This window comes from Hemicordylus capensis, chromosome 1 (genome assembly GCF_027244095.1).
Source record: "Hemicordylus capensis ecotype Gifberg chromosome 1, rHemCap1.1.pri, whole genome shotgun sequence".
Classification (NCBI taxonomy): Eukaryota; Metazoa; Chordata; class Lepidosauria; order Squamata; family Cordylidae; genus Hemicordylus; species Hemicordylus capensis.
In genome coordinates, this window is record NC_069657.1 from 137,052,452 (window position 1) to 137,079,338 (window position 26,887).

The 26,887-nt window shown below is 42.2% G+C and overlaps 1 protein-coding gene across 1 annotated transcript in view; it reads left to right on the forward strand.

The window, feature by feature from the left end:
* IGHMBP2 (immunoglobulin mu DNA binding protein 2) overlaps positions 1-19,839 on the forward strand; it is a 117,088-nt gene extending 97,249 nt beyond the window's left edge. The window contains exons 13-15 of the mRNA XM_053267986.1: positions 8,803-9,636; positions 10,784-10,968; positions 19,205-19,839. Of these exons, the coding sequence (XP_053123961.1) occupies positions 8,803-9,636; positions 10,784-10,968; positions 19,205-19,402 (1,217 nt within the window). The 3' untranslated portion in view covers positions 19,403-19,839. The remainder of the gene's footprint in view (positions 1-8,802; positions 9,637-10,783; positions 10,969-19,204) is intronic.
* Positions 19,840-26,887: the final 7,048 nt, after the last annotated feature.

The following is a 26,887-nucleotide window of genomic DNA, read 5'->3' on the forward strand; positions in this document are numbered from 1 at the left end:
CTACAACTGACAATAAAGCTGACTGCCTGAAGCTGGAGGTATGATTCACCATGCCAAGTAATTGGACCCCATTCTGCCGTTTGTCCGTAAAAGTCAAGTAAGTGGAGGATATGAGTCAAAATCCATTCTAAAGCATTTCATGATAAGAAATTCACTTTTCAGTTCTGGAGAGCTTGGAAAAGGATGTGTCCAAACCTAGGCTGTTGCTTGGAAAATCCTAGTGGTTAGGCACATACCTGCTGTGTGGTGTATGCGTGATGTGAGGTTTATAGAAAGGAGGCATGGTGGAAATATTTGTTGTAAAGAGAAGCTGATAGAGGGAAAAGAGGTGTCTTTTACAATGTTTCAAAAGAATTCTTCTACAGAGTTAGGCCAAAAAGGACCTAATCAGAGTCAGCATCATGATGTGTATATTTACTTAACATATATGTTAAGATGGCAAATTGTACCTGTGATTTTCAAGTGCCTCTGAATAGAGTATTGCTGACTAGTCTCTAAATACATATAGTATGAAACTGGCATCAGGAATGTAGCAAGGTTGGAGTGGACTCTGGAACGAAAAGTGAGATGGAGCCCTGCCTCCCCGCTGCTGCTTAAATATGCTGAGCAACAAAGAGCAAGCTTAAATATGCTGAGCCATTGGCATGTGCTGGCTGCTTTTTCCTTTCTTAGCTCACACAAAATAAATGCAGTGCAGTTGTCCACACCTTAAAACACCATTGCAGCCACTTGAATGGATCACATACTTGGGGGACACTGTAGTGCAAATGCAAGTCAAAGCTAGTTTGTTTTCCCGGTGTGTTCTCATTGGGAACTGTACAATCCTTTGATACAAATGGCAGCGTCTTGCCTATTAAATAAGTGGATGATAGGCATTGATTGAAGCTCTCAGCCCCGCTCTTGCATGGGCTTGATATTGGTGCCCAGAGAGAACCTCTTGGATATCACCTAGATGATCCTAGCTACCATTCTTTTCACTCTGGAGGATACGGTCCGGATGCCTTGGGTTTGGACCCAATGACAGAACATGAAACTCACTAAAGAGAAAAACTCACTAAAGGTACTGGTTTCAAAGCCGTAGCACCTTGCCCTTCTTCATGCACTAAGCCGAAGGTAGAAAATCATTGCATGTTAACATTCCTGTGTTCTGATAGGCACTTCTCACTTGGTAATTATCTTTCAGGTTATAATTATTAAGCACAAGTTGGTGACTAATACACTTTAATATAGCAACAGCTTTTTTGCTGAGATGTTGTACCTCTTCAGACGGTAGAAGCAAACCCTGCCAGACTGATTTGCTTGTAATGTTTGTTTTTCTACCAGTTTTTTGCTTAGCTGCAGGAGGAGAGGACTCAGCTTCTGCCCAAGTTAGGTGACTGAGCTGACTCATCTTGGCATTTGCTATCTGTTATTACAGATTCTTAAGAAAATAATTGGGGAGCAGAAATAGCTTCTCGTAGAGTCTTATATGCATTCGTCATTTATAACCATTTGCTCATATGTGCGTGCTGGTTAATTGCCTTTTCAAAAATAGCATAGACTATGTATGTTTCTGACTTTTATGAAAGTTAGACTTCTGTCAATAAGTAGAGGCAAACACAGTGTGACTAAATTCCTGCTGGCACAAGACAGTCCTGACCTATATTGTCAGCTCAGTTCCATTGCAGATGTGAACTTTAATTAAATGTGCAGTGCATTCCTAAATATACATACTCAGAAGTAGGTCCTGCACTGTTCAGTTGAACTTATATCCATGTAAGTATGCCTAGCTGCCATACAATTACAGCCTCAACTTGGACCTTCCATGGGGCAGGCTATCCTTGCTGTTCCACTTCTGACATTCCAAATCAAAATGAGGTGAACCAAGAAAGAGCATATGTGCCGTTATGTGATGCATCAAGTCCCAGGAACTCTAGTGTTTGACTCTTGGCCCTTTGCTGGACCCTGCTTTCTGTTTTAAAATCAAATGGAATAAAGCTTGATTTCCCACTTGCTTTTTCAGAAGGTGATCCTGAGGCACTGCACAGCCACAAAATAAGTAGGACTGACAACCAATTAAGAAATTTTAATTGATCACTTAGCTGCTTTTAAACAAATCAGTCAGATTACTTAATTAAAAATGAATATATTTATATTTTCCTTAAACACAGCTTGAGTGCCTTTTTGAAGTATCTAGGAAGATAATGCATCATCATAAACAAAAACTACTCTATCAAGACCTTTTAATAGAGGTGGTCATTCATTTTGGAATGAATCAGTAATTAAACAAAATTATTTATTATTTTTTTAAATTTAATTTATATACCGCCTGACTCCAAAGGCTATAGGTGGTTCAGAAAAACAAACAAATAACGAAATAAAACAAACTATTAAAAACAGCAATTTAAAAATTTACAACATAATAATCAGAGATTATTAAAAGCCTGGCTGAAAAGATGCATCTTAAGGACTCTTTTGAAGGCTGGCAAAGATGTTAAACCACAAATGTCTATAGGGAGCACATTCCATAGCCTAGGAGTGACTACGGAGAAGGCCCGCTCCCGTGTCACCACCTGACAAGCCGGTGGCATATAGAGACAAATCTCTCTTGATGATCTCAATGTGCGGCTCATGTTGAAGAAGGTGCTCTCATAGGTAACCTGGTCCTAAGCCATATGGTTTAAATGTAATCACCAGCACTTAGCATTTTGCCAGGAAACCTATTGGTAACCAATGCAATTGCTGTAAAACAGGCATAATTTGGTCTGTCTGAGACACCCTGGAGACCAATCTCCAGGGAGCCAGCATGGTGTAGTGGTTAGAGTGCTGGACTAGGACCAGGGAGACCAGAGTTCAAATCCCCATTCAGCCATAATATTAGCTGGGTGACTCTGGGCCAGTCACTTCTCTCTCAGCCTAGCCTGCTTCACAGGGTTGTTGTGAAAGAGAAACTTAAGTATGTAGTACACTGCTCTGGGCTCCTTGGAGGAAGAGCGAGATATAAATGCAATCATCATCATCATCATCATCATCATCTAGCTGCTGCATTTTGAACCAACTTAAGTTTTCGAACCACATGCAAAGGCAACCCCACGTAGAACGTGTTGCAGTAGTCAAGCCCAGAGGTTACCAGAGAGTGTACCACACACAATTCTGAGATCACTATCTTCAAGGAACAGATGCAGCTGTCGTATCAACCAAAGTTTATAGAAAGCACTCCTGACTCTAGCCTCAGCCTGAAAAACCAGAGTGAGGCCTGGGTCCAGAAGCACTCCCAAGCTACATACCTGTTCGTTTGGTGGGGAGTGCAACCCCATCCAGAACAGGAAGATCTATCACATCTCTTGAAGTATGACCCCTTACCATGAGTACCTCCATCTTTCTTGGATTCAGCTTCAATTTATTATCTCTTATCCAGTCCATTACTGCCTGTAGGCAGGCATTTAGGGGAGCTATGCCATTTTCTTATGTTGATGTCATAGAGAAATAGATTTGGGTGTCATCAGCATATTGATAACACCCAGCTCCAAATCTCTTAATGATCTCAGCCTGCAGTTTCTTGTAGATATTGAAAAGCATCAGAGATAGGATGGAGCCCTGAAGGACACCATACAATATCTCTCATTTCAGATAACAACCAGCTCCGAGCGACACCATCTGAAATCTCCCAGAGAGATAAGAACGGAACCACCCTAAAGCAGTGATTGAGCCCATTTGGTTCAGTTTTTCTTCACAGCAAAATGTAAGGCACCTTGCAAAAAATTGGTATGATTATGGTTCATTTTTGGAGCCCCTTTCATACTCGCATGTTACACATTTGGGAGCAGAGGGCTTGCCTTTTGCTGGCAATGGTAGCTCTCTGAACATCCGCCACTTTATTTTCCCACATTGCCCTAGATGCAGCAATATTCTGTGATACTGTAGAAAAGGAACTTAGAGCTACTACTATCACTGTGGGTAGTGGTGAAAAAAGTGTATTAATAGAATAGGCATTAAAATAAAATTTCAAAACCCACAAAGATGAATAAGATGTAACAAAATAAAGGATAGATTAATGAAATAAGAATTAAACAAATGTAAATACAAATGAGAAAATAACTAAGCAGAAAATAACTAAGTGGAGGTTGGGGAGGACTCTAGGGAAACTATACCAGTGGTGGTGGGGAATCGACAAAGATATGGCATTAGTAGGACAGTGGGCTGTTATAGGGGAAGGGAATTCAGAAATTTAACTGCTGTTCCCCCTTCCAGCAGGCCTACCACCTCTTTGACCTCAGAGAGCAATGCCAACTACCCACAGAACCTCACCTTCTTACTCTATAATGTCAGGTTGTTTCAAAATAAATCTGACGTAGTCCATGACTTGATTATGGATGGAGGAGCTGACTTAGTGTGTATCATGGAGACCTGGTCAGGAGAGGCTAGTGGTCTGGTTTGGACCCAGCTTGTTCCAGCGTCTTAATCCATGGTGGAGCAGGTGAGAGTATGTAGGTGGAGAGGTGGGGTGGCTGTGGTCTATAAGAATACCATCTCTCTTACCAAGAACCCTGTCGTGGATTTGACCTATATTGAATGTGTGAACCTAAGTCTAGGGACCAGGGATAGACTGGGACTTCTGATGATGTACCAATTACCCTGCTGCCCAGTGGAGTCCCTAATTGAGCTGACGGATCTGGTTGCTGAGTTGGCATTGGAGTGGCCCAGGTTGCTGGTGGTGGGTGACTTCAATGTTCATTTTGGGACTGGGTTGTCGGGAGTGGCTCAAGAATTCATAGCAGTCATGACGACTGTGGGCCTATCCCAGTTGGTCTCTGGACCGACGCATGATGCTGGTCACACACTCAATTTGGTCTTTTGCTCTGATCAGGGTGATATTCCATGGGTGGGGACTCCTGTCATCTCCCCATTGGCATGGATGGATCACCATCTGGTTAAGGTAGAACTTACAGCCACAACCCACCTCTGCTGGGGTGAAGGATCTATTAAATTGGTCCACCCAAGTTGGTTATTGGATCCAATAGGATTCCAAGAAGCCTTGAAAGGGTTTAGGGTTGACTCTGCTAGTGATTCTGTCAATGCTCTGGTGCAAACATGGAATAAAGAACTCACTAGAGCGATAGATGCAATTGCTCCCAAGCGTCGTCTCCGACCTGCTTTAAAGACAGCCCTGTAGTATTTGGATGAACTATGGGAACTTATGCGGTGAGGTAGACGACTGGAGTGCAAGTGGAGGAAGACTCGGCACGAATCTGATTGGGCACAACGCAGAGCACATTTGAAGAGCTATGCTCTGGCAGTGTGGGCGGCAAAGAAGAAATTCTTTTCTGCCTGCATTGCTTCTGCAAATTCATGTCCAGCTGAGTTGTCTAGAGTTGTGAGGGGGCTAGTATGTACCCCCTCCCCCTTGAATTTAAACTTTGAACCATCAGTCACTCGCTGTGACATTCTTAATGACTTTTTTGCAGATAAGATCTCTCATATTCAGGCCGAGCTGGATTCCACAGTTACAGTCCCCCTGAAAGATCAGGTACATAGCTTGGGAGTGCTTCTGCACCCAAAGCGCTCCCTGGTTTCTCAGGTTGAGGCAGTGGCCAGGAACGCTTTTTATCAGCTTCGTCTGATACGACAGCTACGTCCATTTCTTGAGGTAAATGACCTTAAAACAGTGATACATACAGTGGGTATAGGAAAGAATCACCCCCTTTGATAGACCTTAAATTCTGGTTCCCTTACATCCTGAAATGAAAAGACAAAGAAAATTCCCTTCACCAGCTGTACTTATCCAATGCAACCTATAACATCCAACTGAAAAACATCACAATTACAGTCCAGAAAAAGTGTCAGAAATAAAAAACAAGAATTACTAAGATTGAAAAAGGATCACCCCCCCAATGTCAATATTTTGTTGAACCACCTTTTGCTTTAATAACAGCCTTGAGTCTGTTGGGATACTTCTCTATCAACCTTGGACATCTAGACGGAGCAATATTTGCCCACTCCTCCATACAGAACTGTTCAAGTTCGGTCACATTGGATAGTAGGTGTTGGTGGACTGCTATCCTCCCTGGATCCGGTCGGCCCTCCAAACTGGATGGAAGAGCAAGGAGGAAACTGGTAAGAGAGGTTACCAAGAGGCCAATGGCCACTCTGAAGGAGTTAAAGGACTTCATGGCAAAGAGTGGTTGTTCTGTGCATGTGACAACAATTTCACAAGCACTCCACAGATGTGGCTTGTTTGGGAGGGTCGCAAGGAGAAAGCCACTTCTCAAGAAAGGCCACATTAAAGCTCGTTTGAGCTTTGCCAGAAGGCACCTTGAAGATTCTGATGCCAAATGGAAAAAGGTCTTATGGTCAGATGGAACCAAGATTGAACTATTTGGCCTCAACACCAGACAGTACACCTGGCGTAAATCCAATGCAGCTCACCATCCACAACACACCACACCTACAGTGAAGCATGGAGGTGGCAGCATCCTGTTGTGGGGGTGTTTCTCTGCCTCAGGGACTGGGGCTCTTGTTAGGGTAGAAGGAAAAATGGATGGGGCAAAATACCGTCAGATTCTGGAAGAAAACCTGCTACCCTCTGCCAGACAGTTGAGGATGGGCAGAAGATTCACCTTTCAACATGACAACGATCCGAAGCACACAGCAAAATTGACCACACAGTGGCTGAAGGAGAAAAAAGTGAACGTCCTCATGTGGCCCAGTCAGAGCCCAGACCTAAATCCCATAGAAAATCTGTGGAGAGATTTGAAGATAGCAGTCCACCAACACCTACCATCCAATGTGACTGAACTTGAACAGTTCTGTATGGAGGAGTGGGCAAATATTGCTCTGTCTAGATGTGCAAGGTTGATAGAGAAGTATCCCAACAGACTCAAGGCTGTTATTAAAGCAAAAGGTGGTTCAACAAAATATTGACATTGGGGTGGGGTGATCCTTTTTCAATCTCAGTAATTCTTGTTTTTTATTTCTGACACTTTTTCTGGACTGTAATTGTGATGTTTTTCAGTTGGATGTTATAGGTTGCATTGGATAAGTACAGCTGGTGAAGGGAATTTTCTTTGTCTTTTCATTTCAGGATGTAAGGGTCTATCAAAGGGGGTGATTCTTTCCTATACCCACTGTATGCTAGTAACCTCCAGGCTTGACTACTGTAATGCTCTCTATGTGGGGTTGCCTTTGTACATAATCCAGAAACTACAATTGGTACAGAATGTGACAGCCAGATTGGTCTCTGGGACAACTCGAAGGGAACACATAACACTGATTTTGAAGGAACGGCACTGGTTGCCAATATGTTTCTGGGCAAAATACAAAGTGCTTGTTATTACCTATAAAGCCCTTAACAACTTGGGTCCAGGGTATTTAAGTGAGCGCCTCTTTGTCATGAACCTTGCCGCCTGTTACGATCTTCTGGAGAGATCTGGTTATGGTTGCTACCAGCTCGTTTGGTGGAGATTCAGAACCAGGCTTTCTCTGTGGCTGCCCCGGGGCTTTGGAATATGCTCCCTGTTGAAATAAGAGCATCCCCTTCTCTGTTTGTTTTCAGGAAGACCCTCAAGACTCACCTGTTCTCACAGGCTTTTAATTAGAATTAATTTTAATAATTTGTTTTAATAATTGCTTTATTTTACTGTTTTTATTTCTGTTTTATGCTACTGTTTTAATTGTTTTGTTTATTTTAATCTGTGCTGATTTTTAAATATTTTAAATTCTGTACACTGCCTAGAGATGTATATATCAGGTGGTATAAAAATATGATAAATAAATAAGCAAATGTGGCTGAAGTAACAAAAACAAATGGCATAAATATGTGGGGGGAAATTCTTGCAGAATAAACTTTAATACTACTAATCTTTAATATTTTATATATTTTTATGTCTTCTTCCATTAGGACACTAAGCCAAAATAGGTTCAAAAAGTAAACAATTGTGCCCTAAACTCTCAGCCCCACTGATTAAATTTAGCCCCTACGAATTAATCAATTGAAGCTCTAGATAATGAATCTGTCAAAGTCCTTTAAACCCTGTGATTTATCTGTTTATCTGAATGTTTTGGATATTTCTCTAACCCTTGAAACATGAGTCTGTCTTACAAATATTAAAAGCTGTTTGCCTAATCAGATTTGTATTCTTCAAATCAAATCAATGTTTATTTCAATAAAAGATCAAATACAGAGTTAAAAAACAATAAAAGAAAAATATTAAAACCAACTGGATTGTGACTATATCAATTGTTGTGATGTTTTCACTGCCGTTACACAGAACTTAGCTATGTTGCAGGTTGTGGATTGATTTGTATTAGAAAGCAATAGCTTAGTATAGAACCCCTCTGGTCTGTCTGGGTACCTCTGCAATAGACAGGAAATATACCTTGTACAGGAGTCCTTATTTAGGGGCAATATAACAGAACATGTTGGATCATTTCTATCTCTTCTGACCCACATGGGCAGGTTCTCTCCACTAATGGCACTTTAGAGTATCTACCCTGAAGGAGCGCAGAAGGGAGAACATGTCTAGCCCTAGAGAACTCCTTTTGCAGCCTGGAAAAGGAAAACATTAAATAGCTGACAGGTTCCTATACAAAATTTACTATTCAACCCCTCATGTACTGAGGCATTCCATTAACATCATTTTGATATTCTATATCGTCCACCCGCTGGGAAGATACTTGTTTGGCTCACTCGTACCCTAAAGAAGTAAGGAGTTCTATTGAAAGCCGCAGTTACAATAACTTCTTTGTTATTTCCGATTTCCATTGGGACAAATGGTCATCTAGGATTACTAAGGGTGTTTATTTGTATTCTTGTTTGATATGTAGGTGAAGTGGGATTCCTTGCTGAAGACCGGAGAATAAATGTTGCAATTACTCGTGCCCGACGTCACGTGGCAGTAATCTGTGATTCTCGGACAACTGGCAACCATTCTTTTCTAAAGCGGCTGGTGGACTATATGAACAAGTGTGGAGAAGTACGCACAGCCTTTGAATACTTAGATGACATTGTTCCAGAAAACTATTCTCACAAGAGTTCTCAGGGTCTCAGTGAGCAAGAAAAGAGACCTAAACACAACGTTCCCTCTGCTCCAAAGGCTGGTGCTGAGAAACCAAGAGGAAAACCAGCAAAACAGACTGGACAGAGGCCAGAAGAATGTACTGTGCCGGGAAGAGCCTGGATCAGAACCGAGCAAACTGAAGTGAAAGATAATTCAAGTAAACATAAAGCAAGGATACTGGAGTTTCTGGAGAGCAGTGAGTCCCAGCTGGATTTCCCTTCATCATTGAATGCTCATGACAGGTTGGTGGTCCACCAGTTGGCTGAGGAGTATGGGCTGCAGCATGTAAGCACTGGAGAAGGTAGAGAGAGATACATCAGTATTCGCAAAAGAAATGCTGCCACTGACTTACCTTTGGGAGATGCTAAGGCCTGTGAACAAAAGTTGCCCTGCAGGTCTCCAAGCCCCCTGGAAGCAATTCATACCCACATCGAAGAAAGAGAAACTTGTGCTAGCACAGGGAAAGTGGATCTGAAAGCACTGCACAGGGAACGGGTGGAAAGGGAGAAAGCCAAGCGAGAACAACGGGAGAAGCAAAGTCAGGAACTGGATGTAAAACTCCAGGAAATCACTGGGAAGAAACAAAAAAACGAAGCTAAAGGTATATTCTTCCATCTGTGGATTTTCCATTCTAAAACTGTTTTCCTCCCTTTTTCAAAGCTTTGCCTGTAGAAGGTCCCCAGTTCAATTCCTGCCATCTCCAGTTAAAGGATCTCGAGGTGGGGAAAGATGCTTGCCTGAGACCTTGGAGAACTGCTGCCAGTCAGAGGAAGAAGTATGGGTTGGATGGACCAATGGTCTGATATGAAGCTGCCTTATAACATATATTTATATATGCAGACCACTATCGCCTCACTTTGCTGTGCCTTTATCATGCATTGGGCCCATCCTCACAATTGGAGAATGGGCTCAGATGGGGCAAGGGGAGGAAGCTGCAAAAAGCTTAGCTCCCCCACAGACAATCTCGTCCATGTTGCTGGGTGGCCAGATCAGCCACCCAGACGATTGCTGGCTTCTGCCGGTAGCAGGGAGGGAGCAGAGAGGTCTGGGGGCCGGGAGGCCCTGGAGTTTTCATAATGCACCATGCAAGTGTGCAGTGCATTATGGGGAGCCTCCAGACACTGGTCTGGAGGCTACTTGTGTGTAGGTGCTGCACAAAGTACCTACACACACCGACCCACTAGCATTTAGGCTGCATTTGGGGTGCCCTTGCACCCAAAACACAGACAAAGCGGCAGGCTCCCTAAATGGGCTTGCTTGCCGCACCACTGCCAGGAGCCGCGTGGCTCTTGGCGGTACCCACCTGCACCGAAAACCGGGCTGGGCTTCCTTAGCTTGGTTTTTGGTGCACATGTGAATAACTTCATTGTCTTTTCTTCTGTGTTGAGTTTATCTTGCATAAACCTTCTCGGCAGGAACTTTGTCATATTTATTTGTTTGTTTAACTTAGGGTTTTCTGAGTGATGGTGTTTGCTTCTGCATGGCTTAAAAAGCAATCTGTTTTCAAGCCTGTGCATGTGGGATAAGGCTCCTGCCATTCTGTGTAAGTGAGGCTATAATCACTCTATGGGCCTCTTTTTTGTTTTATTTCTTGTCTATCTGGATTAAATCCTTTGAAGACCAGTAGGGGACTAGGCCCACACACTGTGCTCCTTTATACCCATAATAAAACACTGTGGTGAAATATTTCTTTTATTGCTTACCAGTGAGTGTGTGTGATTTCCCTCCCCCCCCCCTTATACTTTTAGGGAAAGCTGCTGTGAAACCCAGAATGGAAAGTACAGCTGAGGAAGACTTTGATGCTATGATTTCTGCTGTTGTTAAGGCTGACAACACGTGTTTTTCCCCCAAATGCAAAGCCAATGTAACAACCCTAGGACAACTCTGCCTGCATTGCAACAAACGCTTTTGTCTCAGCCACCATGTCCCTGAGGTATGATTTGCTTTTTTTCTTAGGGCCTAACCAGTCATTGGTTTATTTTAACATCAACACGGATTGTTATGGGCAATATTGCAGGCTCTCTAGATGACGTTCAGCACATTGTCTACCTGCCAATTCATAAAATATCTGTGTCTTTTCATTACCATATCTGTGTCTTTTCCTTGATAAAGGAAAAGGAAAATACAGCAAAAGAAGGAAAGGTGTGGACTGACCCGTAGTTACCTGCATAGATAGTGACTTATGGGAGGGTTGGCTCTCAAGGGTACACCCCCGCATGCCCCCTCACTTCTGCATCTGAGCTCATTTTTCTTCTAGTTCTCACCTTGTACAGTCTTTCCCTTCCCACCTGACCCCCAAACCAGTAGATCAATATTATGTTCATTCAACCCCCTTTTATTGGCTGCCATGAGGAAAATTACTCAAAGTAGTCTGAAATTAAAGGCAGTGTCTAACTTTTGAGTAATTTTCCAAATCATGTCAGCCACTATTTTTATTTTTTATTGATGTTGCACTGCTTTTTTAGCCTTTAGGAAATGAAGCTTTCTCCCATCCCTCTACTTAATCTGACCATTGCAACTTTCCTGCACTCTCCTCTCTCTCTTCTCCCTCTCTCCCTCTCTCTGTCCTTGCAAATGATTGAATCAACAGCAACAATTTTGCAAAGAACTTGGAGCCACTTCAAAGTAGGTATTAGCAATTTTGTTTCTTCTTACTCCTCCAAGATTGTGGGGATCAGGAAGACAACAAAGGAAGATTTAAATGGCAAAGTCAAACCTGAATTCTTTAAAGTGTGTCCAAAGAGAAAGCCTTGCGGGTATTGGGTTGAAATTTGGGTGGTATCATGGTCTCGCCATGTATCTGTTATTTAACCTGTACAGGCAAGAAACAGCCCTATTATAAGCATTTTAGCGAGCTCCCATTATAGCCAATGGCTGAAGCATCAGAAAAAGAGAGGAAGACTCCTGAATATAGCAGCATCTTCTGTGACTCTCTATTCAGACTCAAAACAAAAGTGATCCACGCCCTTCTGTTCCTCTGCTTATCTATTGTATTCCTGTATATAAGTATTTGCACTATATCACCCTACCCAACAGGTGAAAGAGCACAAAAGCAGCAGTTTAAATGTAAAAAATAAAAAGGAGGAAATTGTAGTCTCAAGCGGAGAATAGATGCATGTTTACTCAGAAGTAAATCCTACTAAGTTCAGTGGGGCTTACTCCCAGGAAAATATGCATAGAATTGCAGCCAAGTCATTTTGGATGATTGGGCAGGAGGAAAGGGGAACAATTCAGCCCAATTTCAAGAAGTGATTTATTAGGAGAGAGAATTAAATACTTCCAGTGAAAGCTCCAGTGGAGATTGCTGAGAGCTTGAACAAGAGCATGTGAGGTGGGAGGATTCTGCAGTAGTATTGTGTGAGGGGGGAGGTGATTCTGCAGAAGTTCAGGTGGTCAGAAGTGCACTTTTGTGCAACAAAAACATTTGAATTAAAAAAAAATGCTTTCTGCGCATGTGCAGATTCAGGGGTGAGAGTGTCCACCTTGGTGTGAACAGAAAATAGCACAACTGCTGCTAGGTACAGATGCCCAACAGTAACTCCCAGAAGCAGTTCTGGGCAGAGCCATAATCTCCTACCAAACATCCCCATCTGGAAGCAGTCCAGACAGGTTAAACCATACCGAATTTCCGATAATATGGAACAAGATTGCCTTGTTCTGAAGCATTTAACAAATTCGGCTTTGGGGGTAAGGAGATTGACAGTCACAGCCTGGGCAGGTGTTGAACTGTTTGCAAGCTCAGTTCAATATGTGTAACTCGTCTTCTAGAGGGGGGAAATCCAATTCTTTGTCCATTGTGTTAAAAAGATACTTGAAAATGTGCCTTTAGAGTGTGATGAGGGAGGGGGAGAGTCCAGAATTATGAACGCAATATAGCATAATGTGTGCATATGGTATATAATCCACCAGGGAACTGTGAGGTTTTTTTGTCTGTAGTTTGGTAGCCCAATGATGGGGAGGACCTCCTGCTGAGTTGTAAGTGAAAAAGAAACTGCTCAGAGGTGTTGGTTTTGCCCATAGTCCTTAGAAAAAAAGAAGTATTTTCTTTTGTTCTACCTTTGGCCCTTTTTTAAAAATGATTTCATTTTTATGATCCTAAAGCATGTCTGAAAAATCTTGCTTCACCTCAGTCCTCAAGCACTAAACAAGAATGGGTTTTTTTTTTCCTGTCAAGGGTCAGGACATTTAACTGTTTTTCCCCCAGGAATTTAACAAAAATGCACCCCACCCTCCTCTTCCTTATCTTTGTTCTCTGGAGGGAGAGAGAGAGAGAGAGTGTGTGTGTGTGTGTGTGTGTGTGTGTGTGTGAGAGAGAGAGAGAGAGAGAGAGAATATTCTTCCAAATGAGTAGGATCTTAGAGTCCTTGACTGGAATGAGCAGGCTAGGCCATTAAAAGACACTTAACATTTCAAAGGGAAGGATCTGTATTTAACAAGGTGTCACTTTTGAAATAATGTGATTCTTCAGAGTCCTTTCCCTCCCACAAAGAGTGTGAGTCATTTCCTTTCTACATAATGTACCTCCAAGCACCTCTTTATTTTTATCTCACAATTCACATATAATCCCCACAGCCTGTTTAGATATTTGTTGGAGACTGATGCTCTATTAAAACTTGTGGATGTTCGGAGCTGATTATGATGTGGGGAGCTGAAATATGATTAATAGTAATTATTATTATTATGCTGATGTGGAGAGAGCCATTCTCAGTGCTAAAATATATGATTTGCATACATTTTTTAATTGGAGGACTTGTGTCCTGCATTTCTGCCTCCAAAACGGAGGTGCCCAAGGTATCCACAAGATCTCAGGTCCAGTTCCTTGCATCTCTGGTTAAAGACTTCCAGCTTGGAGGAATTCATGTAGAGCTCAAGGTTTCATCTCTCTCAGCCCAGTTAAGAAAGAATGTGTAAGATGCTGGATGAGCCCCTGGTGGTGCAGTGGTAAAACTGCCGCCCTGTAACCAGAAGGTTACAAGTTCGATCCTGACCAGGGGCTCAAGGTTGACTCAGCCTTCCATCCTTCCGAGGTCGGTAAAATGAGTACCCAGAATGTTGGGGGCAATATGCTAAATCATTGTAAACCGGTTAGAGAGCTCCAGCTATAGAGCGGTATATAAATGTAAGTGCTATTGCTATTGCTAACATTCCACAGAAGCCTGGATTTAAACCAGTGCAGTCACAATCAGGTCTCCAACTTAACTGGCTGACAAATCACCCACCCTTTATATTGTTTGAGAGAGTTTTGTCGTGAAGACCTGAACTCCTGTTAAAATGAAGTACAGTTTTCTGACAAGCACTTGCTTCAGCACTGCTCCATCTTAACAACTCTTTTTCCCTCAGCAGCTCTGCCTACTTCCACTTCATCAAGTACTTACTATCAGATGTTCCCAGATGTTGTTGGACTACAACTCCCATCATCCCCAGACATGGCCTTAGGATGATGGGAGTTGTAGTCCTACAACATCTGGGGGCCCAAGGTTAAGAAACCTTGTTCTAGAATGTATCTTGTATACTTCCAACAAGTGACTGAGGTAGCTTGTGTCTTAACTTCCTATATATACAGGGTATGCTTCATTCCCTAGTATTTGTTCTCTGGGGCCTTCTCTTCTATAATGTTTAATTTAAGGCCAGCCATTGTGCCAGTTTGCAGACCATGCTGCTGAATCAGGATTGGAAGCCTCTTTGCCAATCAACATTATCTGCTTTCTAAAAGGAATTAGCAATGGGGCTTGTGCAGTGGGCAGAGATGGCTACCATCACTTTAGACGATGATACAGGAAATTAAGATCCAGAAGAATCTGAACCTGAGGGAAGTTCCCCTCCTATGAATAAATAGTCAGAATTAATTTTAAGCCCCCCAAATCAAGGTTGCAATGTCTTTTTGAAATTTTGTTTGCATTAACTAAATATCTTGATCAGTCATATAAGCATCCAATTCCACAGAATATTTTGGTCGGTCCTTGGCATCCACCACATCTGTGGCAGGACATGCCACATGCTAACTGTAGACCTCCTTAGGTTCATGTCGACCTGGACTGGTGGAGATAGATGTGTATTCACATCAGAGTTGTATTCCAAAATTGATTAGAATGTGGTAGCACTGACCTATTGAGAGAGACTATTTTGTACTACTTAGCCTCACAGTCCAATCTGAAATTTATTCTATTGTACCCAGTTCCTCTGCATTCTGCCAGACTGTCACACTTTGGAAACAGGGATAGTTTTTTGTCCAGATAACAGTAATCCATGGTGCTTTTGTTAGCACATGCTGATTGGATGCATGTGCAAGCATATAATAGGCATATAATCATTTACGAATGGGTAGGTAACTACAGCCACAATTTAGGATTGGCTCTTTTAGATGAAGCTGTTTGCCTATACAAGATCTGTTAATTGCAAATTTCAGATCTGGAGTCTCTCCACCAATTTCTCCATCCAAAATTGCTTTCCAGTTCAATAGAATTACATTGGTTCAGTTTGTAAAAATGAAATAGCAGAACTAGCACTTGTAACTACTACAGAGAAGAGCCTGCTAAGTAATTAATCGCTGGTGAATCACACTTCTATGTGGCTTGGGAAATGAGCTAGGCTTTACCTCCTCTGTGGAGAAGCAGCTATGGTGAGGAACCAACACCCTATAGAATGGATTAACAGAGAAAAAAGAAAGGGGAAAGGGGGCCTCTCTGACCAGCAATGTGTTTGTTTTTCCTTTGCTGTTATAGTCAAGGTTTGTTTGGTAAACAATTAAGTGTATTTATATATTTTTCACGGAAGAAGCACAGTAACTCCTGTTACCTGAATGGTAACTGCAGGCCAACCTACCAAGTGCTCCTGTGAGAGAATGGTGGCTAGAAGCAAAAACCAAGGTTTGAGAAACACATCCTCTCCTTCCCCCCCAGTTACCTCAGGGCAGCTCCTGGGAAGCCCAGGGTACTTCTGACAAATGCAGTTGCACCTTTGTGCCAGCATCTTAAAATCTTTTTTGCTGGAGCTATCATAATGTGAAAATGAGATTCCTGCAAAAGTTCTTGGGAAAGACATCAGGGGCTATAGACGGAAGTCAAATTAGAGAAACCTACTGAAAATCACAGCGATGTTACTTGTACTGTGGAGCTGCTTATTTCTTCCCCTCCAGTGCCTTTCCCCTGTCACATGTGTTTAGTGCAATTTGCTTTTATAACTGTCAGCCCTTTTAACTCACTCAGCTGAAATCTCCAGCTGTGTCCATTCTCTATTACACAAGCCAACAGTGGCATTGGGGACCCTAGAAAGATGTTGGCTGACTGTACTGATTATCTTGCTTGCAACAGAGCTGAAACCAGCTTGCTCTTTTTAAAATTCTGATTACATGTACTAACAGGAGTTTCCGCAGTTTGTCTTACTAATCAGAGGGTCAACTTGAACTCTTAAGGGGTTGTCTACACACCAGGTGGGCTTAATAATACATGGTTTTAGCATTGATCCAAATGAATCCGATTTTTAAAGCCAGTGACAGCTCTTGTGAAGAACTGGGATTAGGACTCTTTAAAGGCAGTCCGTCTTCTTGCTTTTGTACCAGTTTTCAAAGACACTATCCTGCTCCTGATACCCACAGAAGCCTCCAGTGTGTGTGTGGCACATTTTCAATCAGATGATCCTGTTCATGTTAACAAACAAATTGTGGTGAAGTGAGTCATTCAGTTCATGATTCTCCTATTTATCATAAGGATGGACAATGATTGCGTCTAACACTCTGAGGTCATTCACACAATCAAAAACTGTGTTCTACCCAGGTTTGGGAAGCTGTATATGCTCCCAATGTTCAGTTGCGTGGAAGCAAGGTAGGAGGAAAACCTAGTTAGAAGTGATTGTGTGGAAGCAAGATAGGATGAAAAGTTACCCAGGTTTCCCTTCTACCTTGCTTCCACACAATCATTTCTACCCAGGTTTCCCTCATACCTTCCGAGCACACACAGCTCCCAAACCTAGGTAGAACACAGTTTTTGATTGTGTGACAAGACCTTTCTCCTTTTTCTGTAGGGTGACTCTGAAGCCCTAGTTTAAAACCATGAGCTCATGACCTGGACTTTCTGGGTCAATCAGTGGCCTCTTCTATAGACACAGTGGAACGGCATTAATGTTGAAAAAAGATTGATACAAGTCAGTATGGCATCATCACACAGGCACAAAGCATATGAAAAGTAACATTGATGTGTTCCATGTGAACACACCCATGTTGTTGCTTTGAAACTGATCCAGCCTGAGTCCATAAGGCTGGTAAGAGTTCCATCCCCAGTTTAAGCTACATTCACATGGACTTACAAAGAGGGGTGATATTCTGATTATCAAAGCATGCATGTAAAGAGGGTCTGTGGGGACATACCAGGAGCCTTCGTGCAACAGCCTCAGCCCTCCTGTGCTGCACAAATGAGTCCACTATTGCACTAATGCTTCTGAGTGCTGCTCATACTCCGGAAGTGCTCTCGAAGATTGGGAACACATTGCTGAAGGTCAGCAACGTCTTTCAGATCTTGCAGAGTGCTTCTGAAGCGCTCAGAAGTATTGGCCCCATTGTGCAAGAGGCAAAGATCTTACACACACACACACACACACACACACACACACACACACACACTCTGTTAGGATATTAGCTAGTGTGTAAAAGGACTTAACTTCATCTTGCTGAGGAGCTTCCCTGAATTTGATCAGACAAGCTTGGGGATTGCACAATTTCCTTGCTGTCAAGGCTCAGGAGCATGCCTGACCCACTAGCTCAGAGACTTTGCCATTTCCTGAAGCTTTAAAAATCAGCTGTTTGGGGGCTTTTGCAAGTTGTATCTTACTACTACTTACTACGAATACTTATATACCGCTCTTCAGCAAAATTCTCAAAGTAGTTTACATAGAACAATAAATAATACATAAATAAGATGGTCCTCTGTCCACAAAGGACTCACAATTTAAAAAGAAACATAATATAGACACCAGCAACAGCCAGTGGAGGGATGCTGTGTTGGGGTTGGATAGTATCTGAGCTATAATTGTTGGTTGACCTTCTTACTAACTGTGCAGTGAAAGGGCATGCAAACTGCCTCTGCAGTGTCTCATTTTTTAGTCCCTCTGCAAGCACTAAGGGTGTATGTGTGCTTCCCCTGGAAGCCCTCTTTCAGCTGAGAATATGTCCATGAGTGACTCCTGGGGACATATTTCTGAGCACTTCCTGAAAACCCCACCCCCTGTGCTCACAACAGGATTCTGGATTACAAAACATTGCAGAGGCAGTTTGAATGCACCATCTCTGCATAGTTAGTGAGGATGCCGGCCACTGTCCAGAACTTGGATAAAAACTAGATGAAATGTTGAGGGACCATTGAAAATTTGCTGACTGCACATGTACAAAATCTGATTTTTCATTCTGAGTCAGAGAATAACTTCCTGGGGAAACGATACTTGATTCGCCATTCACCTAAGCATTGTGACCTGGACAGATTCATGTTCTGAACTAGGTAACTATGAACTTCAGGAACATCACTAGTATCCCTTTTCTAGGGATTAAGATTTAATGACACACAGAAAAGTTGTTAACAAGAAAATGTGATGTGTGTAAGGGATCTTTATGTCTTTTAAACTCTTCTTTCAGTAAGCTCAGAGTGGCCTATATGAGCTTTCCCAAGAGGCTTCAAACCCAGGCATTGACTGGGCTGAAATCTCTTTAGCTTTCATAATATCAGCAAGCACCATGCACCTTCAGCCCATACATTGGACTCATAATATTTTGCCAATTTATTACTTAACACTGGAAATGGCTATGACACATTTTATTATATTTATAGGACTTGATGGTTCTCTCCAGAGGCTTTGAAATGTTATGGATTAGATAGCAAGGTTACTATTTATCAGCTTGACAAAGGCGTCCAGATGATGAAGTGGAGATTCTCCTTTCATTTTCAGAGTTTGTGAAGAAAATACTTAAGCTGTCTGAAGGAATGATTTAATTTCTCTTTAGGTTCTACCAAGGGGGGGAAGTGTATTTGTATTTTTGTTGTTGTTTTGATGTTAAAAGAGTCATCAATAGAGAAAGACTGAGGAGAGTGTTCAAGTTCAGCAATACCGATCATTTGTATTTGTGCTAAAACTTACCAAAGCTTTTTGTTACTCCTCGCTGATGATTATGGCTTTATCTCCCACAGGTTCATGGGTGTGGTGAGAAGGCCAAGGCACATGCCCGGCAGAGAATCAGCCGGGAAGGAGTTCTGTATGCTGGAAGTGGGTTGAAAGACAAATCCTTGGACCCTGTCAAAAGAGCTCATCTCCAGAGGCGCCTGGACAAGAAACTAAATGAACTAACTAGCCAGAGGAAGAGTAAAAAGAAAGACAAAGATAAATGAGAAGATTTGCTGTATAAAGGTATAGTGCCAGCCAGCCTCTCCTTGAGGCACCATCTTAAAGCAGCATGCACAAGATCCCATGGAAAAGCCAATGATGCTCTTAAACTTTCTGACTCATCCCCCCCACCCTGAAACTAGGATACGTCCTTTTGCTATGCAGCTCTCAGAGAACTGAAGGGCTATAAGAAGGACTTTTCAGCATGAATCTGCCTGCATCTTTCAAAAAGTGCTCAGGTTTTATCTTCTAAAATGTGTTCATTTCAGTCATGTCAAATGTACAAAGCCAAGTTGGCTAAGGAGAAAGGTGGGCAGCTTTTGTTCGGAGTAATTATCTTTATTGGCAAGTAATAAATGTACACAGAGTGGATGCATAGCAGGTTTTACAATAAAAATGTGATAGTAAATGCCTGGAATAATAAACTGACAGTTTGACATTGCATGGTAATATAATAATCATTGTCCATGGGGTGCTGGGCCCTCCTAACAAAAGCATGGAAGTAACAGAAACTTCTCCAAGTCATTTCTCAAATGAAGGGAATATGAACAGTCATTCCATTTCTCATTTTTTTAAAAAAAAGGGAAATATCTTTTTAAAATATACTAGCCGACCCACACAGAGCATTTGCGCGCTCTTTGGAGCCAGCTGTTCCCCCTCTTGTGTCCCACTCTCTCTAGTCCTCCCACCCCCCCTGCCCCACTCTCTCTTGCCCCCCTGCCCGCACCCCCCTGCCCCACTCTCTCTTGCCCCCTCCCCCCACCCTCCTGTCCCACTCTCTCTTGCCCTCTGCCCCCATCCTCCTGCCCCTCTCTCTTGTCCCCCACTCTCTCTTGCCCCCCTCCTCCTTCCTGCCCCACTCTCTCTTGCCCCCTCCCTCCTGCCCCCTCTCTTGCCCCATCTCACCTCTCTCATCCCATCTCACCCCTCCCCCACCCCCTCTCTCACCCCATCCTGTCCCCTCCCCCCTGCCCCACTCTCTCATGCCCTTCCTCTCCTCCATGCCCCGCATCCCCACCTGCACTGAGCAACTTCCAGCTGGACCTCACCGCCGCCACAGCCAGGTCCTCCTTACTGGGTGGTAGAGGGCCGAAAAGGGCCCCACCGCTGCTGTTCCTCCTCCGAGGCAGCGAACTGGGGAGTCCCACCGCCCATTTCCCTCCCATCCCAGGTTGCCCCACTCGCTTCCCTGCCCCCTTGCCCTCTTGCTGGGGCCTCCTTTCGCCTCTTCTGTGCCTGGCTGTGCTGCCGCTGCCTCCTGCTCCCGGCGGCCCGGCCAGGCTGCCTCTTCCTCCTTCTCCTTACCTGAGACGCCTCCCAGCGGCCAGCCGAGGCCACCTCCTCGGGCCATTTTGTGGCCTGCCGCTGCTGCCATTTTCTCTTGCCCGCATCTCTTGCCCAAGGCCAGGAACTCTCACAATGTGTCACGAGAGTTCCGCCGCCAAATCCAGGGCACGCATGCCAGCTAAGGGAATTAAATATATAGATATTGAAGGAAAATGTTCTAAATAAGATACAAATTATGTTTTCAAGAGGACACAGCTGGCTTTTTCTGCTTCTGACCACACCAGAAAGATTAAAAGGATGCATGTATTCAAAAACATAAAATAAGAACTTGGAGAAAAATAGTTTGGACTCATAGGCCCATCATATATAGGAAGTGAGTTTTTCATATGATTTTTTAACCATAGTTGACCATAGCACTTGAGGCTAATGTAACACTCCACATATATAAAATGGACAGTGTTCCAAGTCGCTTTACATAGCTAATTTGAATTGTTCTGAAGCTTGTGGATACTGAACCAACAATGGGGTGAAGAAATCCAATTAAAAAAATTAATCACAAAGAAGGAAACATCCTAACCCAGCATAATTGTACAAGATTAATTAGCTGCAGGTCATTCGTAAGCTGAAGTCCATTCAGAAGTCATTTTCTGCAGTGAGTGGGTGCAAGGTATTTACCAAATGCTGGTGCATGCCACTGAAAATGTGTTAGTATTGATTTATTATGATGATGCAATCAATGTGTGATTTTCACCACTGATGAAGACAAGTGATCACTCTACTAAAACATAAGATACAATCATCCATAGAGACAGATATCCTTAGTTCAGCCTCAAAGTTGGCTGCCATGGTTTCCAGGTGCTGGTTAGCTGACAAATCATGCCGCTTTGCTTCTTCCAGCCCTATCCCTGGCAGAATAAAGCATAGTTCTTTGGTCTGATGATAGAGGATCTCTCTCTTTCTTTTAAAATTACACAGCCTTTTTGTTTCTTTTCAGAAAGCAACTATAAAATCTCTGTGAAGCAGCATGAAATTTCAGGTCATTGTTTGGAACCAAAATTTAAAAGTCCAAGACCCTGAGGGTGATTGCTGCTTTTAAGAGAGGCAAGAGTCTAATAGGCACATGGTAGTGCATATGGGCCACCTAATGGCATAGCTGGGAAGTAACTTGCCTAGGGAGCAAGAGGTTGATGGTTTGAATCTCCACTGGTATGTTTCCCAGACTATGGGAAACCCCTATATCGGGCAGCAGTGATATAGGAAGATGCTGAAAGGCATCATCTCATACTGCGTGGGAGATGGCAATGGTAAGCTCCTCCTGTATTCTACCAAAGAGAACCACAGGGCTCTGTGGTCGCCAGGAATTGACACCAACTCGATGGCACACTTTACTTTAGTGCATATGGAGAAAATGGTCATGCTGCTTGGATTAACATGCAAAAATATAAAATGTGAAACCAACTCTGTCTTTAAAAAAAACAAACCCACATCAAATGAGAGCATCTATCCAAAATCTCAACCTATAACCATTATTTGTTTGGTAAACTTTTTATTTATCTTTTCTTACTTCTAAATAAGTAATAGATACACATATCTGATAACATTTAACAAAATAAACCCCACAAACCCCACACCCTCCCTCTTCCTTCCTCCTGTCCAACAACTGTTTTCAAATTTATGTATATGCACTTTACAGAGTATCCATTACAAAATAAACATGCATTTCAATATTTCTGGCTTGTCAAAATTATTTTCTTCTGATCTACATAATTCAGATAGGGCAGCCACCTTTCTAAGAAATAATTCTTGTATGGCATGAGTGATACCAATTTAATTTGTGAGATTTTGTCTTGAACCAAAATTGTCCATATTGTATCGAACCATAACACAAGGCTAGGGGCTTTAAAAAAATCTTTCCAGTGCTTCACTATACCACTTTTAATTGCTACCAATTGCAATACTATCCATTCTTTAACTAAAGTGTTGTTTACATCAAAGCAATGCAGAATATGTCCTCAGCTGTCAGGGTGATTCTGACCCCTGTAATCTCATATGTAACCTAAATAACTCTTCTCCATAAGTGCTGTAGCCTTGGACATAGCCACCACATGTGGATGTAAAAGCCTATCTGGTCTCATCTCCTCCAGAATTTCGATGAATAGGCTGAGTTCATGTATGCTAGTTGCATTGGTATTCTATACCATCTCAGCAATATTTTAATCACAAACTTGTTATGTTAAGAGAAAACTATTTTAAAGGATGGGATGACCAGATTTTATCTCAGTCCTCTCGAAGCAAGTGGCATATGTCCACTGCACATTTTAAACTGTAAGTGTGAGGTGAGCTAAGCAGATTTAGCAAATATTTACATAATACAGAGATGATGTTTTTAGGACAGTTGTTCTGTCTTTGGTGGGTGTTCCATTTTCTCCAGATAACCATTCTGTTCCAGGAAATGCTGAGTCTGCAAATATTCAAACCAGCAAATTACATATCAAAAATTCAGTTTCTAATTCAACCTTAGATTTATACCCTTCTTTTCCAAGAATTTGGCTTACTTTAGCAATACTGTGTGCTCTCCATACCACAAAAGCTTTGGAACTTTGTCCCAGCATAAAAACTCTTTGTTCTAATAAAGTAGCTTCCTTAGACCTTTCCTGAATAGTTTGTTCCTCCATCTATCCCATATTGCTAAGGTAGAGGCCAAAAATAGGGTTTTTTTTGTAACATCCTGCAATCTCTCTTTTGGAGTCTGCCACAGTGTTTCCTCTAGGGACTTTTCTTCTGTAAACTGACTTTCAAAATCTAAACATGAGGCTCTTTCTTTGACTTCTATCATTTGAATAGCCTGCCTCACTTGTGCAGCTACATAGTACACAAGATAACATATGAGACAACCAAACCTCCTTTTTCTATGGGTGCCTACAAAGTTTTGTGGCTTACTCTAGCTTTTTTGTTTCCCCATATAAAGCTATTTATGATATTTTGCCAATTAGATAAAATTGAGTAAGGTATTTCAGTTGGGATAGACTGAAATAAAAATAGTATCCTGAATATTAAACGGATGCATATTGCCATAATTTTCCTAATCCAAGACATGTATATACTGTTCCAACCAAGCAATTCCTTTTTTATTTTGTTTAACACAGGAGAAAAATTGTTGGTGAACAGTGAATCTCTTTCCAATGAAATAATTATTCCTAAATGCCAAATTTCCCACTTTGAAGCCATATTGCTCAAAATGTTTTTTGCTCAAATTAAATATTTTGTACCTCTGACTTGTTATAATTGATTTTCAGCCCTGACAACAGCCCATATTGCTGGAATATATGCAAAATAATAAGCAATTCCACTTTCGGATTTAGGTACCATGTTATATAATCAGCAAATGTTTTTACTTTGCCCAGTTTGTATTCCCATTAGCTCAACTTGATTTCTAAGGACATTTGTAAGGGGTTCCAATGAAATAGCAAAGATGAAAGGAGTAGGGAACACCCTTCTCTATAGCAAAATCTGCAGAGCAATGTCTATTCACCTTTATGCCTGCCACTGGATTTGCATATAAAGCCTTAATCATCCACAGGAACTTCTCTCCAAATTGCATATTTTCAAGTAGTTTCAATAGAAAGTTTCCCTTGAGGTGGTCAAAAGCCTTCTCCTCATTGCTGCAGGCCCTTCTTCTAGATCTCATTTGCTCAGAGGCCCTTTGCCTGCCTTCTCTCTCCCTGTCTGTGGGGAACAGAAATTTTAAAAGATCACCCTTGCTTTGCTGGGATTTCACTTTGGAGTACTTGCCCATTTGTAGCATAGATTGTCCACGATTGGTATTCCATTCAGGCATAAATGCTGCCAGGAACTTCGGAGTTTTCCCTTCAAGCATCCTTAGTCTTCTGCAGCAATGCTCCGCCCGCCTCCATTGGCATTATAATACGAGTTGTTAGTGTGTGTTTTGCTCATTATACTCCTGTGAGTCATGGTTGTAGTGACATCTCTCTCTCATGATCCTGTCAGACCAAATGATCAATCCAGCCCAGCACTGCCTACTCCAACTGCAATGGCTTCCAAGTCTCTGGCAGCCATCTTTCTCAGCCGCCTTGCCTGAGATATTTTTCAACTGGAGATACTGGGACTGCTGGATGCAAAGCATATGCCTTGCTACTGGACTTTAGCATAGAGCCACAGAGTAGGGACCCCCAAATGCATTGCAGTTCCAGATGGAAGATCTTATCCAGTTACCTTATTCAGACTTTTAAAGCTGCGTATTTACAGCACCAGATGATCCCGAGAATAATGACTCTATCTTTTTTTTTTTTTTCATTTTACAAATATAAATTCAGTCAAGAAAGGGGGCTATAGTTGTCCCAGTTACCCCTGCTAACTGGGCAAAGAGGCACCTTTTTAACATGGTGAGTCTCTTTATTTATCATGGGGAGAGTAACTGGCCCTATCCATCCCCAGCACAGTAACTCCAGTGACTGTTGCTGGTGTTTATTTTATGTTTCTTTTTAGATTATGAGCCCTCTGGGGACAGGGATCCATCTTGTTTGTTTGTTTGTTATTTCTCTATGTAACGTTTGGAAACGTTTGTGGAAAAGTGGTATATAAATATTTTTTGTTGTGGTGGTGGTTTCCTAGAAGTGTGTTCTTAATATGATATTATGTATGTTAACTCTTGGTTTTGCTTGCTTAGCAACCCCAGAGCGAACTGAACAAAAAACCAACAGGGACCTGCTCCTAGATTTGTGGGTCTATGCCTTTGACTTTCACTTCAAGTATGCCAAATGGGTTCTGGTTCTGTTGCCTAGAATGATTACAAGTCCTAAGTTCCTTTGCCACAAATGTCCTAGAATCTAGGACCTAGATGTTAGGAACATAGGATGCTGCCATATACTGAGTCAGACCATAGGTCCATCTAGCTCAGTATTGTCTATACAGACTGGCAGCGGCTTCTCCAAGGTTGCAGGCAGGAATCTCGCTCTCATCAGAATGTTCCTGACTTTGAGCACGAAAGCACTGGGGCACTTTTCTCTTGCCATGTATTGTGCCTCTGAGGATCCACGCAAGCCCTGCAGTTCTACCATCTGTTAATGTTGACTTTAGGCTCATCGTCTCTCCATTCTCTCTTTTTCTTAAAATGAATGCGTTCACTTTCTGTTGACAGCCTTGGAAACACAAGCAGCTTTTGTGTTTTATCATCTGGATCTGAACAATTGGCTTCATGTCATTTATGTGAGGGTAATAACGATGTGGCTACAACAACCTTGATTGCTCTTGGATTATGATTTATTAATAATATGAGTCCACAATAATAAAAAGAAATTGATTTCATTAAAAACTGCAATAATTATATCCTGCATAAAATGAATGTACTCTGTTTAGAAAACCTCAGTGTGATGCTTCAGATGACATTCACAGGAGCAAATACCAACTGCAAAGTGGTTTACAAAGTTCAAAAGTAGATTGGAGATACGTTGGTTCTAACTGTGTGGCTTGATTGATTTGGCAAGTAAATTATAATTTAGGGAGAGCTCCAGTGCATATCATGGAACTCACTATAATATGGGACTTGGGAGCACTGACAAGAAGAACAAATGTCAACATTTAACTTCCTAAAATATTACATTGCCAATTTCCCCCTTGTGTTAAATATATAATATTTGAAAATAAATCAAGAAGCAGTCAGCTGGTCTTAGTGAGCAATGTTCAAGTTGAACAGCTCCCCTTTTCTGCAATAGTAAGAGTCAAGACACATTAGTGTGTTGTTGGAGGGTAGCCACTCAAATTGCTGGTGGTAGCTGGGGGCGGGGAATGGCTGAAAGGTTGGATGTTCCCTCCAATAAAAAGATAGCATGTCAGTGAGACAATTCTAGCCTGACCTTCTCTGTCACATGCTCGTTTTAAATATGCAGTGAGGTTTTTTGTTTGTGTGTCTGGGTTTTTTTAGGTTTGAATAAAGGAGCATTCAAACACATGATCCTCAACCAGCAGTCTGAAATTGTATAGTCCAGCAACAGGTGAAAGCATGTTGAAAGTACTGATTGTGCGTTTTGTCTCTGAGACAATCGGTCATAAGCAGGTGGTAAAGATTAATCCCCCCCACTCTTCACATGCATGAGGAATGCCCTTCCTGGACCAAAGTTTGCTTGCAGCCTTATGTTACAGTCCATGCAAAATGGACATTAAGAATGAGTTGTGTTAACTGTTGC